General features: G+C 54.6%; 1 protein-coding gene, 2 long non-coding RNA genes and 1 other non-coding gene across 6 annotated transcripts in view; all 4 read left to right on the top strand.

Annotated features, from left to right (window-relative positions):
* Positions 1-1,385, top strand: part of LOC138259425 (uncharacterized) — a 39,178-nt gene extending 37,793 nt beyond the window's left edge. The window contains exons 7-8 of the long non-coding RNA XR_011198725.1: positions 901-936; positions 1,145-1,385. This is a non-coding gene — a long non-coding RNA (uncharacterized lncRNA). The remainder of the gene's footprint in view (positions 1-900; positions 937-1,144) is intronic.
* Positions 1-12,759, top strand: part of LOC138259422 (uncharacterized) — a 380,592-nt gene that overhangs the window by 207,796 nt on the left and 160,037 nt on the right. The gene's annotated exons all lie outside the window — the stretch shown is intronic.
* Positions 979-1,050, top strand: LOC138260577 (small nucleolar RNA SNORD30). The gene has a single exon (XR_011198887.1). It is a non-coding gene; the product is annotated as a small nucleolar RNA SNORD30 (small nucleolar RNA).
* On the top strand, positions 6,052-11,154 carry LOC138259420 (uncharacterized). Of its 3 annotated transcripts, none has more exons than XM_069207172.1 (4): positions 6,052-6,960; positions 7,734-8,341; positions 8,549-8,819; positions 9,203-11,154. In XM_069207172.1, exons 2-4 carry the CDS (start codon positions 8,228-8,230, stop codon positions 9,634-9,636), a joined length of 819 nt encoding a protein of 272 aa, XP_069063273.1. In that variant the 5' UTR covers positions 6,052-6,960; positions 7,734-8,227; the 3' UTR covers positions 9,637-11,154. The 3 variants fall into 3 exon arrangements, with proteins under 3 accessions (XP_069063273.1, XP_069063272.1, XP_069063271.1); XM_069207171.1 differs by having other exon boundaries at positions 6,052-7,839; positions 8,078-8,341; XM_069207170.1 differs by having other exon boundaries at positions 6,052-8,341.

The raw sequence follows: 12,759 nt of genomic DNA, 5'->3' as shown, positions 1-12,759 counted from the left end.
CACAGGTAACACATTCAGGCACACTTATGAGCACTGGGGCCCTGGCTGGCAGGGTCCCAGTGACACATACAACTAAAACAACATATATACAGTGAAAAATGGGGGTAACATGCCAGGCAAGATGGTACTTTCCTACAGTCTGGTCTTACCAAGTTATCCTTGGGTGAGCTCCTGTTGGTATTATATTATTTTCATATGCATATGTGTATATATTTATGTATATATGTACATATATTAAAAAAAAAAAAAAAAGAGTTTGTGAAGATGCTATACATGGTCTATATGTATATATTTTTGCGTATTTACATATTTGAGCTGATGTTTTATCTATTTGATTTAATTAAATATTGTTGTATAAGTATTTGTTTCAATTGTATATATATTTTGTTGGTATTTGCCTGTTCGTCTCAGAGCACGTAAAAAATGTTGGTACTGACGTCGGCACGGACCTCTTATTGCCTGTATGACGTCAGACGGCGTCGCATGGGCAATTGTGACGTCCTCGTCAACGTGCAGAAGAAGCTAGGAAGAAAATTTGCGTCGGAACCTGGCGCGGGGGGGAAATTCAATGAGTGAGGAATCCACAGGTAGCTAGTGTATCCACCAGAAAAGGCGTTACAGAAGGTAAGTAACTAGTTCATCACACCTAACTTCCGATCTTATTACTTTGAGTGATAAAGATCACAGCTTTACTGGCCCGACTGAAATGCGTCTGAGCCTTTGTGAAGTGGCCTGTGATATGCTTGTGCAGGACTCTAGTTATTAAAAAATGTGTCGGTGATGAGTACACTAGCTCACTTTGATTTCTTGTGAAACGTACTGAACAACTGAGACACGGCTGGGGGGTGTTCCCTGCTCTAGTAGTACAGTGCCTCATGATGCATATTTCTTTCTCGGTAGGTCTCCATGGCTGGTGCCTTGCAGTCTCAAAAGAGGGTAAGTGTTCTGGGGTGCATTGTGTGTCTCTTGTGCCCCTTGTGATATGATGATCCACTAATGGAATCTCGTTTGGCTGATAAATTCTGATGAGACCTTGTTTAACTGACATAGGGTGTGGAGTTTTAGTAGCATTATGCTACCATGGTTGAAAAGAACTAGTTAAAGGGATAATGTTACGAAGACTTGTCTGTTTTTTGTCTTCTAGATTCAAGTGCTACCTTAATCTGGGATAATCTACTGCGCAGGTAATGCATTTGATGCCTTAGGTTGTCTTCAATTCCCCCCTTAATTATTTAAACTACTGTAAAGAAATGCCTGCTTCGCATGGTTACCCCCTGACGTTTTGTCTTTGCTGATGCCAAGTTATGATTTGAAAGTGTGCTGAGGCCTGCTAATCAGGCCCCAGCACCAGTGTTCTTTCCCTAACCTGTACTTTTGTTTCCACAATTGGCACACCCTGGCATCCAGGTAAGTCCCTTGTAACTGGTACCCCTGGTACCAAGGGCCCTGATGCCAGGGAAGGTCTCTAAGGGCTGCAGCATGTCTTATGCCACCCTGGGGACCCCTCACTCAGCACAGACACACTGCTTGCTAGCTTATGTGTGCTAGTGGGGATAAAAAGACTAAGTCGACATGGCACTCCCCTCGGTGCCATGCCAACCTCACACTGCCTACAGGTATAGATAAGTCACCCCTCTAGCAGGCCTTACAGCCCTAAGGCAGGGTGCACTATACCATAGGTGAGGGCATAAGTGCATGAGCACTATGCCCCTACAGTGTCTAAGCAAAACCTTAGACATTGTAAGTGCAGGGTAGCCATAAGAGTATATGGTCTGGGAGTCTGTCATGCACGAACTCCACAGCACCATAATGGCTACACTGAAAACTGTGAAGTTTGGTATCAAACTTCTCAGCACAATAAATGCACACTGAAGCCAGTGTACATTTTATTGTAACATACACCCCAGAGGGCACCTTAGAGGTGCCCCCTGAAACCTTAACCGACTACCCGTGTAGGCTGACTGGTTTTAGCAGCCTGCCACACTCCAGCCATGTTGCTGGCCACATGGGGAGAGTGCCTTTGTCACTCTGTGGCTAGTAACAAAGCCTGTACTGGGTGGAGAGGCTTATCACCTCCCCCTGCAGGAACTGTAACACCTGGCGGTGAGCCTCAAAGGCTCGCCCCCTTTGTTACAGCACCCCAGGGCACTCCAGCTAGTGGAGTTGCCCGCCCTCTCTGGCCACGGCCCCACTTTTGGCGGCAAGGCCGGAGGAGATAATGAGAAAAACAAGGAGGAGTCACTAGCCAGTCAGGATAGCCCCTAAGGTGTCCTCAGCTGAGGTGACTCTGACTGTTAGAAATCCTCCATCTTGCAGATCGAGGATTCCCCCAATAGGGATAGGAATGTGCCCCCCTCCCCTCAGGGAGGAGGCACAGAGAGGGTGTAGCCACCCTCAGGGCTAGTAGCCATTGGCTACTAATCCCCCAGACCTAAACACACCCCTAAATTCTGTATTTAGGGGCTCCCCAAAACCTAGGAACTCAGATTCCTGCAACCTAAGAAGAAGAGGACTGCTGAACTGAAAAAACCTGCAGAGAAGACAGAGCAACCAACTGCTTTGGCCCCAGCACTACCGGCCTGTCTCCCCACTTCTAAAGACACTGCTCCAGCGACGCGTTCCCAGGGTCCAGAAACCTCTGAAGCCTCAGAGGACTACCCTGCATCTAGAAGGGCCAAGAACTCCCGAGGATAGCGGCTCTGTTCCCCAAAGACTGTAATTTTGCAACAAAGAAGCAACTTTGAAACAACACACGTTTCCCACCGGAAGCTTGAGACTTTGCACTCTGCACCCGACGCCCCCGGCTCGACTTGTGGAGAACAAACACCACAGGGAGGACTCCCCGGTGACTACGAGACCGTGAGTAGCCAGAGTTGACCCCCCTGAGCCCCCACAGCGACACGTGCAGAGGGAATCCCGAGGCTCCCCCTGACCGCGACTGCCTGCTTCAAAGACCCGACACCTGGTAAAGACTCTGCATCCGCAGCCCCCAGGACCTGAAGGATCCGACCTCCAGTGCAGGAGTGACCCCCAGGTGGCCCTCTCCCTTGCCCAGGTGGTGGCTACCCCGAGGAGCCCCCCCCTTGCCTGCCTGCATCGCTGAAGAGACCCTTTGGTCTCCCATTGTATCCTATTGCGAACCCGACGCTTGTTTGCACACTGCACCCGGCCGCCCCCGTGCCGCTGAGGGTGTACTTTTTGTGTGGACTTGTGTCCCCCCCCGGTGCCCTACAAAACCCCCCTGGTCTGCCCTCCGAAGACGCAGGTACTTACCTGCTGGCAGACTAGAACCGGGGCACCCCCTTCTCCATTGAAGCCTATGCGTTTTGGGCACCACTTTGACCTCTGCACCTGACCGGCCCTGAGCTGCTGGTGTGGTAACTTTGGGGTTGCCCTGAACCCCCAATGGTGGGCTACCTTCGACCCAAGTTTCAACCCCGTAGGTGGTTTACTTACCTGCAAAAACTAACAAACACTTACCTCCCCCGGAACTGTTGAAAATTGCACTGTCTAGTTTTAAAATAGCTATATGTCATTTATGTGAAAACTGTACATGCTATTTTGCTAATTCAATGTTCCTAAAGTTCCTAAGTGAAGTACCTTTCATTTAAAGCATTAAGTGTAAATCTTGAACCTGTGGTTCTTAAAATAAACTAAGAAAATATATTTTTCTATACAAAAACCTATTGGCCTGGAATTATCTCTGAGTGTGTGTTCCTCATTTATTGTCTGTGTGTGTACAACAAATGCTTAACACTACCCTCTGATTAAGCCTACTGCTCGACCACACTACCACAAAATAGAGCATTAGAATTATCTCTTTTGCCACTATCTTACCTCTAGGGGAACCCTTGGACTCTGTGCATACTATTCCTTACTTTGAAATAGTGCATACAGAGCCAACTTCCTACATTGGTGGATCAGCGGTGGGGTACAAGACTTTGCATTTGCTGGACTACTCAGCCAATACCTGATCACACGACTAAATTCCCAAAATTGCCTTTAGAAACTGATTTTTGAAATTTTAGCTATTTTTCTAAATTTTTAAAAGTCCTGCTAGGGCCTTGTGTTAGTCCCTGTTAGCATTTCTTTTAGAGTTTAAAAGTTTTGTAAAAGTTTGAATTAAGTTCTAGAGATAGTTTTAGATTCTTAAAAAGTATTCCAACTTTTAGAAACATAGGGGGTCATTCTGACCTCGGCGGTAAAAGGCGCTTACCGCCAGTCTGAAGGCTGCCACAACACCGCCGCGGTCGCGGTAAACCGCCACGGTCATTCTGACCCTCAAGAGGCAAACCGCCAAAAACCCGACATCCACAAAAGTCCACCACACCAATGGCCAGCGTTAAACTGGTGAAGACCAAACCTCCACCGTCACGCCAACAGAAATACGCCCATGCCATTACGACCCATGAATCCACGCGGCGGTCTTTCAACAGCGGTATTCCATTGGCGGTACACACCGCCGCGCTCAAAATACACATACAGCTCCAAAACACAGCCACATTGGACAATTTGAAATACACACACCTGAGACACATACACACAACACTCCCACACACCCAATTAACTATAAAACACACACCCACATCACCCACAAAACCCTACGACCACAAATCAGAGACGAAGCCCAGAGAGAGACAGCACAGAATAGAGAACACCATCACACAGAGGCACACTAAACCATCACCCACACAACAACCACGCACAAAACACCACACACCACTACACTCACCACACTCATCACCGCAAACACCACCCCACACCTCATCCACACCACCCCATGGCACCCCAAAGACACCCCAGGTTCTCAGACGCAGAACTCAGGGTCATGGTGGAGGAAATAGTTTGGGTAGAGCCCCAGCTCTTCGGAACACAGGTGCAGCACACCACCATTGCCAGGAAGATGGAGCTATGGCAAAGAATAGTGGACAGGGTCAACGCTGTGGGACAGCATCCACGAAATCGGGACGACATCAGGAAGCGGTGGAACAACCTACGGGGGAAGGTGTGTTCCATGGTATCCAGGCACAACATCGCGGTGCAGTGGAGTGGCGGCGGACCCCCACCTCAACCCCCAGAATTTACAACCTGGGAGGAACAGGTCTTGAACATCCTGCATCCTGAGGGCCTCGCAGGAGTAGGCGGAGGAATGGACTCTGGTAAGTCTCATCTTCACTGCTTCATCCCCCCCACCCCACCAGCATGCCAACTCATACCCTCACCCTCCCCCCCACCACCATCACACATCCTCATTGCTAATGTCTCACCATCACAACCCACCCATCCCAACACCAAACCCTGCATGCCACCACAAACCATCGACAGCCATCACCTAAGCATGCCCACTGCACATACCCATCTCCCCCACAAACCGCCGTCACAACAGCCCCCACAAAGGAATGCCAGCACTGGGGTACACAGGCACCCACCCATTGCACGCTATGGCACACACAGAAGCAATAACCATACTCTTATACCCCTGCAGGACCCGAACGCCACCACACCGCCCAGGAGGGTCCAGAAATGTCCATCCCACCCCCAGAAGTGGCCCCCAGTGATGGCCACAGCTCTGTCTCCCTGGACCCAGATGACCAGCCCGGCCCATCGGGGACCTCGGGACAGTCGGTTCCCCTCAGACAGCCACAGGCTACAGCAGACCTACCCCCCTCTGGGAACACCAGCACAGCACCCACCCAGCGGGCCCATGCCTCTGTCTCCAGGACACGTCAATCAGCGGTGTGTCCACCACTACAGGGCACCCAGGTTAACCCACCACCCCAACAACAACAGGGACCTGGGGGCAGTGGTACTGGGCACACGGTCCAGGGGACAGAGGCCCAGGGAAACAGGGGAACTGGGAGGGCTGCTGTGCGACAGGGGGGACAGGCCCAGGGAACCCACTCTCCACGAGGCCCTCACCTCCATCATGGGAGCATACCACCACTCCCAGGAGACGATGGCGACGGTCCTGGCCATGTTCCAGGAGATCCAAGTACTGCAGGAGGAACAGTTAATGGGGTTCAGGGAAGAACTGAGAAACATTAGTTCCGCAATGGGCACCATCGCTGTGGCTCTCAACCAGATTGTCACCACCTTGCGGGACCATGTGGCACCACAAAGGGCCCCTGTCACTAGCATGGACCAGGAACAGGCTACCACCTCCGCCGGCGCTAGTGGACAGGAGGCCCCGACACAGGAACAACCGGCCACCAGAACCCCACCTCCTGCAGAAGAAGAACCACCCCGCAAGCGGGTCCTGAGATCTAGGAAGAAGACAGAGTAGGATGCCAAGACCCCCGCCAGGAAAGGATACCCCCTGATGTCATCCCACTGTCCCACATTGTCACCCTGTCCAACCTTAAACTGCCCCTGCTCCACCTTCCACAGGCATATGGACAATGCACCTGTGAGACTGAGAATCTGGACTCTGCCATGGACATTCCACCACCATCACCCATCACCGATTTTCAACCATGTCCCAAAATTGAGCACTTTAATAAACACACTTATTGCACACAAATAATCTGGAGTCTGCCTGTATTTTTGAAAATATGTTACATTGTGATGACAACATACCACTGTCACACAGCTGTAGTCCATGGGCAAACAAAGCAGAGGTCACGCTGTGGGGCCCACGTCTCTGAAATTGGAAGGGAAAGTCACAACTCTGTTAGCATACACTGGGTGAAAAGGACAGACAGTAGAGAGGCAGGAGACTGCAAGTAAATGTAAAATGCCGGTGTTGATTCTTACCTGTGTGTTATTGAAAATACTGCTGTATCACTGTGTCCCTGTTGTCTGTGTCGTCCTCTTCGTCTTCCTCCTCTTCACTCTCCGCAGGCTCCACAGCTGCTACAACACCACCATCTGGACCATCCTCCTGCAGAAAAGGCACCCGGCGTCGCAAAGCCAGGTTGTGAAGCATACAGCAGGCCACGATGATCTGGCACACCTTCTTTGGTGAGTACATTAGGGATCCACCTGTCATATGCAGGCACCTAAACCTGGCCTTCAGGAGGCCGAAGGTTCTTTCTATAATCCTCCTAGTTCGCCCATGGGCCTCATTGTAGCGTTCCTCTGCCCTTGTCCTGGGATTCCTCACTGGGGTCAGTAACCACGACAGGTTGGGGTAACCTGAGTCACCAATTAGCCACACACGGTGTCTCCGTAGTTGTTCCATCACATAAGGGATGCTGCTATTTCGCATGATGTACGCATCATGCACTGATCCAGGGAACTTGGCATTTACATGGGAGATGTACTGGTCAGCCAAACAGACCACCTGGACATTCATGGAATGATAACTTTTTCTGTTCCTGTACACCTGTTCACTTTCACTGGGGGGTACCAAAGCCACATGTGTCCCATCAATGGCACCAATGATATTGGGAATATGTCCAAGGGCATAGAAATCACCCTTCGCTGTAGGCAAATCCCCCACCTCAGGGAAAACGATGTATCTCTGCATGTGTTTGAGCAGGGCAGACAACACTCTGGACAACACCTTGGAAAACATATGCTGAGACATCCCTGATGAAATGGCCACTGTTGTTTGAAATGACCCACTTGCCAAAAAATGGAGTACTGACAGCACCTGCACTAGAGGGGGGGATCCCTGTGGGTTGGCGGATGGGTGACATCAGGTCTGCCTCCAGCTGGGCACACAGTTCCTGTATAGTGGCTCGGTCAAGCCTGTATGTCAGAATGAAATGTCGTTCCTCCATTGTCGACAGGTCCACCAGCGGTCTGTACACGGGAACATTCCTCCATCTCCTCGCAAGTCCCAGCGGACGGTGCCTAGGAAGGACAACAGCGAGCACAGAGTCAATCAACCCACAGGTACGTAACCACAGCTTGCACAGTACACGATTCTCTATGCATTGAATGGCTTGTATGAGTGTCGATGCAAGGCCTAGGCATGTGTGACGCAGTAGAAATTAAGCCATGTGGGCCCTTGAAATGGCGGCTGCCTGACCTGTGAAGTGCGACAATGGGATGTGAGGTCAATGCGCTGGCGTGGCACACCGTGGCGGTAGGCAAAGCCGCATTGGTTAACATTGAACCCTATGCGTTTCAGGAGCCAATGACGAAGTGGGCCGGCGGTCGCGGGACGCACCGCCGCGGACGTGACCGCCATTTTCTATCTGCTTAATCACTCGAGACCTGATCATCCACAGGAGAGGACCTATACTGCAAGTGCTGCTGTGACCTCGGTCTGGAAGATACAATGGCTGCTGCGACTGGGGAAAGGGCCCCTGCCTTCACTTCTGAAGAATTGGAGAAACTCGTGGATGGGGACCTCCCCCAGTATGCGCTACTCTACGGTCCTCCAGACCAACAGGTAAGTACACTGGGAGCATGCTTTGGGGGCAATGCCTGTGTTGAGTCGGGTGGATGAAAGATGGTGGGGACGGGAGCGATTGAGGCATGCATCAAACGACGGATGAGAGCATGTGCCACATGGCAAGGGTGGGTATGGGGGGCCACTCACATCGAGCATGCAGAAAATTATAATAATGTTATTTCTCCCCCTGTACATGTCACATAGGTCAGCGCCCATCAGAAAATCGACATTTGGCGTGCCATCGCCAAGGACGTCCGGACCCTGGGGGTCCACAACAGACAGGGCACCCACTGCTGCAAGAGGTGGGAGGACATCCGCCGCGGGAGCAGGAAAACCGCGGAGGCTCTGCTGGGGATGGCCTCCCAACGTAGGAGGGGTGCCACTCGTCAATTGACCCCCCTGATATCTCGGATCCTGGCGGTGGCCTACCCAGATTTGGATGGGCGCGTGAGGACATCACAGCAGACACAAGGGGGTGAGTACCAGCACATTCTGCTATCTTAGCGCGCAGTGGAGGTGTCTGGGTGGGGGAGGAGGGCTGTGGGTATCCCTAGGCCAGGGCGATTTCTGTAGGCTAGGCCCCTCCGTAAGGCATGGCCCTGTGCCCTCGCCCCCCACCTCTGTAGGGTGCCAAGTACAGCTATCCATGGCCCTGTGGCACCTACGTGTGCAGTTGTCGTCCATAGGCTTGTAGGCCAAGTCCCAGTGATTGAGTAGTGTACCCCAAGTGCGCGGCGTAGTGCAGGGGGCTTCTGTGTCTGTCCTCTCCGCCAACTGTGTTGCCAATGCATGCACTCAACATGTCTTTATTTCCCCACCCCCCTTTTTTGCTGCTCTTCCTGTTCATGTGTGCATTAGCATCATCAGGCGGAGGAGAAGTGGCATCGGAGCACGAGGGAGCTGCATCTCACATGGCCCTGGAGGGCCATGCAACCGACTCGGAGTTCACCAGTGAGACGGAGGGCGAGGGGAGCTCCACAACGGGGACACGTGGAGACATCAGCGACACAGACACGTCCTCGGAAGGGAGCTCCCTTGTGGTGGCGGCAACATCCGTGCCCACCGCAACAACAGGTACAGCCGCCACCCAGCGCACCAGCTCTGCCCTCCAAGCAGCCCCTCAGCGTTCGCCCCGTGCCCGCTCGCACACGAAGGCGGGCATCTCCTTCGCCCCAGGCACCTCAGGCCCTGCCCCAGTTACCCCTGCTGCCCTCAGTGAGGAGGTAATTGACCTCCTCAGGACGCTCATTGTTGGGCAGTCTACCCTTTTGAGAATGCCATCCAGGGGGTAGAAAGGGAGGTGCACCGGAGCAATGCATACCTGGAGGGCATTCATTCGGGTCAGGCTGCCCATCAGCGATCGTTCAACACTCTGGCCTCAGCACTGACGGCAGCCATTGTCCCTGTCTCCTGCCTCCCTCCTCCAACTTCCTCCACCCAGTCCCACTCCCCTGTTCCTCTGCCTATCCCAGACACACCTACAGACCAGCCTGCACACACCTCAACACCCAAGGGCAGCTCATCCAGACATAAGCACCACACATCACACAAGCATTCACACAAGCAACAGCCACATGCAGACATACCAACAGCCACTGCCTCCTCTGTGTCCCCCTCCTCCTCATCTCCCTCCTCCCTCCCTGTGACGTCTCCACTCATACTTGCATGCACAACATCATCAGCCACTACGTCCATCACCAGCACACCCACCAGAACACTCCGCACACGTGCAGTCACCACCCCCACTGCCATTTACACGTCCCCTGTGTCCTCTCCCAGTGTGCCTGTCACCCCCTCTTCCAAACCACACAAACGCAGGCAGCCACCCACCCAACAGCCATCCACCTCACGACAGCCTCCGTCACAAGCACCTGCACCCAAAGACACCACACTTGACTCTCCTACATCCACATCCTCTTCCTCCACTCCCATACCCACTGCACCTACCCTTCCCACTGCTCCTAAAAAGTTTTTCCTGTCAAAAATTAACCTCTTTCCATCACCTGACCCACCCCCTCCATCTCGTAAGAGTCCAATCAGCACCTCAGCCACCACAACCCCTGGACCTACAAGGACCATAGTACAAGGATATTGGAGTCCACCACCTTCAAGGGCAGCTACATCGGCCAGCAGTAAAGGGACAGCCAGCCCACCCCCTGGGAAGAAAACCAAGAAAGGCAAGGCCCGGCGCGAGAGGGCAGAGACGGCAGCCTCCAAAGGCACTACCCTGGCACCGTCAGGAAGTGGGGTGCCACCTGGCACATCTACAAAGGGAGGCAAGGGCCACAGAGAATCACGGAAGGATGGCAAGGGCAGCACGGCCGACAAGTCCGGCAGCAGGCGAGCTGCCCAGGAGGGCCCCACCAGCCCCATTCCGGGTGTGAAGGAGGACACCCACGGGCCCGGGACTCCAGCACAGGAGGGCCCCGCAAGCGAGAAGTCGGATGGCGAGTGAACTCCATATATTGGCCGGATATGGTGCCCTGGAGACACATGTCAAGAACCGCTGAACAGGGCCCTTCAAGACAAGCACCGCTGAACAGGGCACCACCGTCTCAAGAACCGCTGAACAGGGCCCTTCAAGACAGGCACCGCTGAACAGGGCACCGCCGTCTCAAGAACCGCTGAACAGGGCCCTTCAAGACAAGCACCGCTGAACAGGGCACCGCCGTCTCAAGAACCGCTGAACAGGGCCCTTCAAGACAGGCACCGCTGAACAGGGCCCTTCAAGACAAGCACCGCTGAACAGGGCCCTTCAAGACAAGCACCGCTGAACAGGGCCCTTCAAGACAAGCACCGCTGAACAGGGCACCGCCGTCTCAAGAACCGCTGAACAGGGCCCTTCAAGACAAGCACCGCTGAACAGGGCACCGCCGTCTCAAGAACCGCTGAACAGGGCACCGCCATCTCAAGAACCGCTGAACAGGGCCCTTCAAGACAGGCACCGCTGAACAGGGCACCGCCGCCTCAAGAACCGCTGAACAGGGCCCTTCATCTCCTCCGCTGGGCCCTTCATCTCAAGCACCGCTCCGCTGGCCCTTCATCTCAAGCAACGCTCCGCTGGGCCCTTCATCTCTGCACCGCTCCGCTGGGCCCTTCATCTCAAGCACCGCTCCGCTGGGCCCTTCATCTCTGCACCGCTCCGCTGGGCCCTTCATCTCAAGCACCGCTCCGCTGGGCCCTTCATCTCAAGCACCGCTCCGCTGGGCCCTTCATCTCAAGCACCGCTCCGCTGGGCCCTTCATCTCAAGCACCGCTCCGCTGGGCACCGCCGTCTCTGCACCGCTCCGCTGGGCCCTTCATCTCAAGCACCGCTCCGCTGGGCCCTTCATCTCAAGCACCACTCTGCTGGGCCCTTCATCTCAAGCACCACTCTGCTGGGCCCTTCATCTCAAGCACCGCTCCACTGGGCCCTTCATCTCAAGCACCGTTCCGCTGGGCACCGCCGTCTCTGCACCGCTCCACTGGGCCCTTCATCTCAAGCACCGTTCCGCTGGGCACCGCCGTCTCTGCACCGCTCCACTGGGCCCTTCATCTCAAGCACCGCTCCGCTGGGCCCTTCATCTCAAGCACCGCTCCGCTGGGCCCTTCATCTCTGCACCGCTCCGCTGGGCCCTTCATCTCAAGCACCGCTCCGCTGGGCCCTTCATCTCAAGCACCGCTCCGCTGGGCCCTTCATCTCCAGCACCGCTCCGCTGGGCCCTGCTCCGCTGGGCACCGCCGTCTCTACACCGCTCCGCTGGGCCCTTCAACTCAAGCACCCCTCCGCGGGGCCCTTCATCTCTGCACCGCTCCGCTGGGCCCTTCATCTCAAGCACCGCTCCGCTGGGCCCTTCATCTCAAGCACCGCTCCGCTGGGCCCTTCATCTCAAGCACCGCTCCGCTGGGCCCTTCATCTCAAGCACCGCTCCGCTGGGCCCTTCATCTCAAGCACCGCTCCGCTGGGCCCTTCATCTCAAGCACCGCTCCGCTGGGCACCGCCGTCTCTGCACCGCTCCGCTGGACCCTTCAACTCAAGCACCGCTCCGCTGGGCCCTTCATCTCAAGCACCGCTCCGCTGGGCCCTTCATCTCAAGCACCGCTCCGCTGGGCCCTTCATCTCAAGCACCGCTCCGCTGGGCACCGCCGTCTGTGCACCGCTCCGCTGGGCCTTTCATCTCAAGCACCGCTCCGCTGGGCACCGACGTCTCTGCACCGCTCTGCTGGGCCCTTCAACTCAAGCACCACTCCGCTGGGCCCTTCATCTCTGCACCGCTCCGCTGGGCCCTTCATCTCAAGCACCGCTCCGCTGGGCCCTTCATCTCAAGCACCGCTCCGCTGGGCACCGCCGTCTCTGCACCGCTCCGCTGGGCCCTTCATCTCTGCACCGCTCCGCTGGGCCCTTCATCTCAAGCACCGCTCCGCTGGGCCCTTCA

Source organism: Pleurodeles waltl, chromosome 9 (genome assembly GCF_031143425.1).
Source record: "Pleurodeles waltl isolate 20211129_DDA chromosome 9, aPleWal1.hap1.20221129, whole genome shotgun sequence".
NCBI classification, from domain to species: Eukaryota; Metazoa; Chordata; class Amphibia; order Caudata; family Salamandridae; genus Pleurodeles; species Pleurodeles waltl.
Note: the sequence above shows the minus strand (reverse complement) of the source record. Positions and strands in the feature narration are given on the sequence as shown.

Excerpts from the sequence above, each read along its gene's own strand:
- LOC138259420 (XM_069207172.1), top strand. The coding sequence starts at position 8,228 with ATGGCTGCTGCGACTGGGGAAAGGGCCCCTGCCTTCACTTCTGAAGAA. Across the intron at positions 8,342-8,548 it reads ACGGTCCTCCAGACCAACAG|GTCAGCGCCCATCAGAAAAT; the intron begins GTAAGTACACTG and ends CATGTCACATAG. Across the intron at positions 8,820-9,202 it reads ATCACAGCAGACACAAGGGG|CATCATCAGGCGGAGGAGAA; the intron begins GTGAGTACCAGC and ends TGTGTGCATTAG.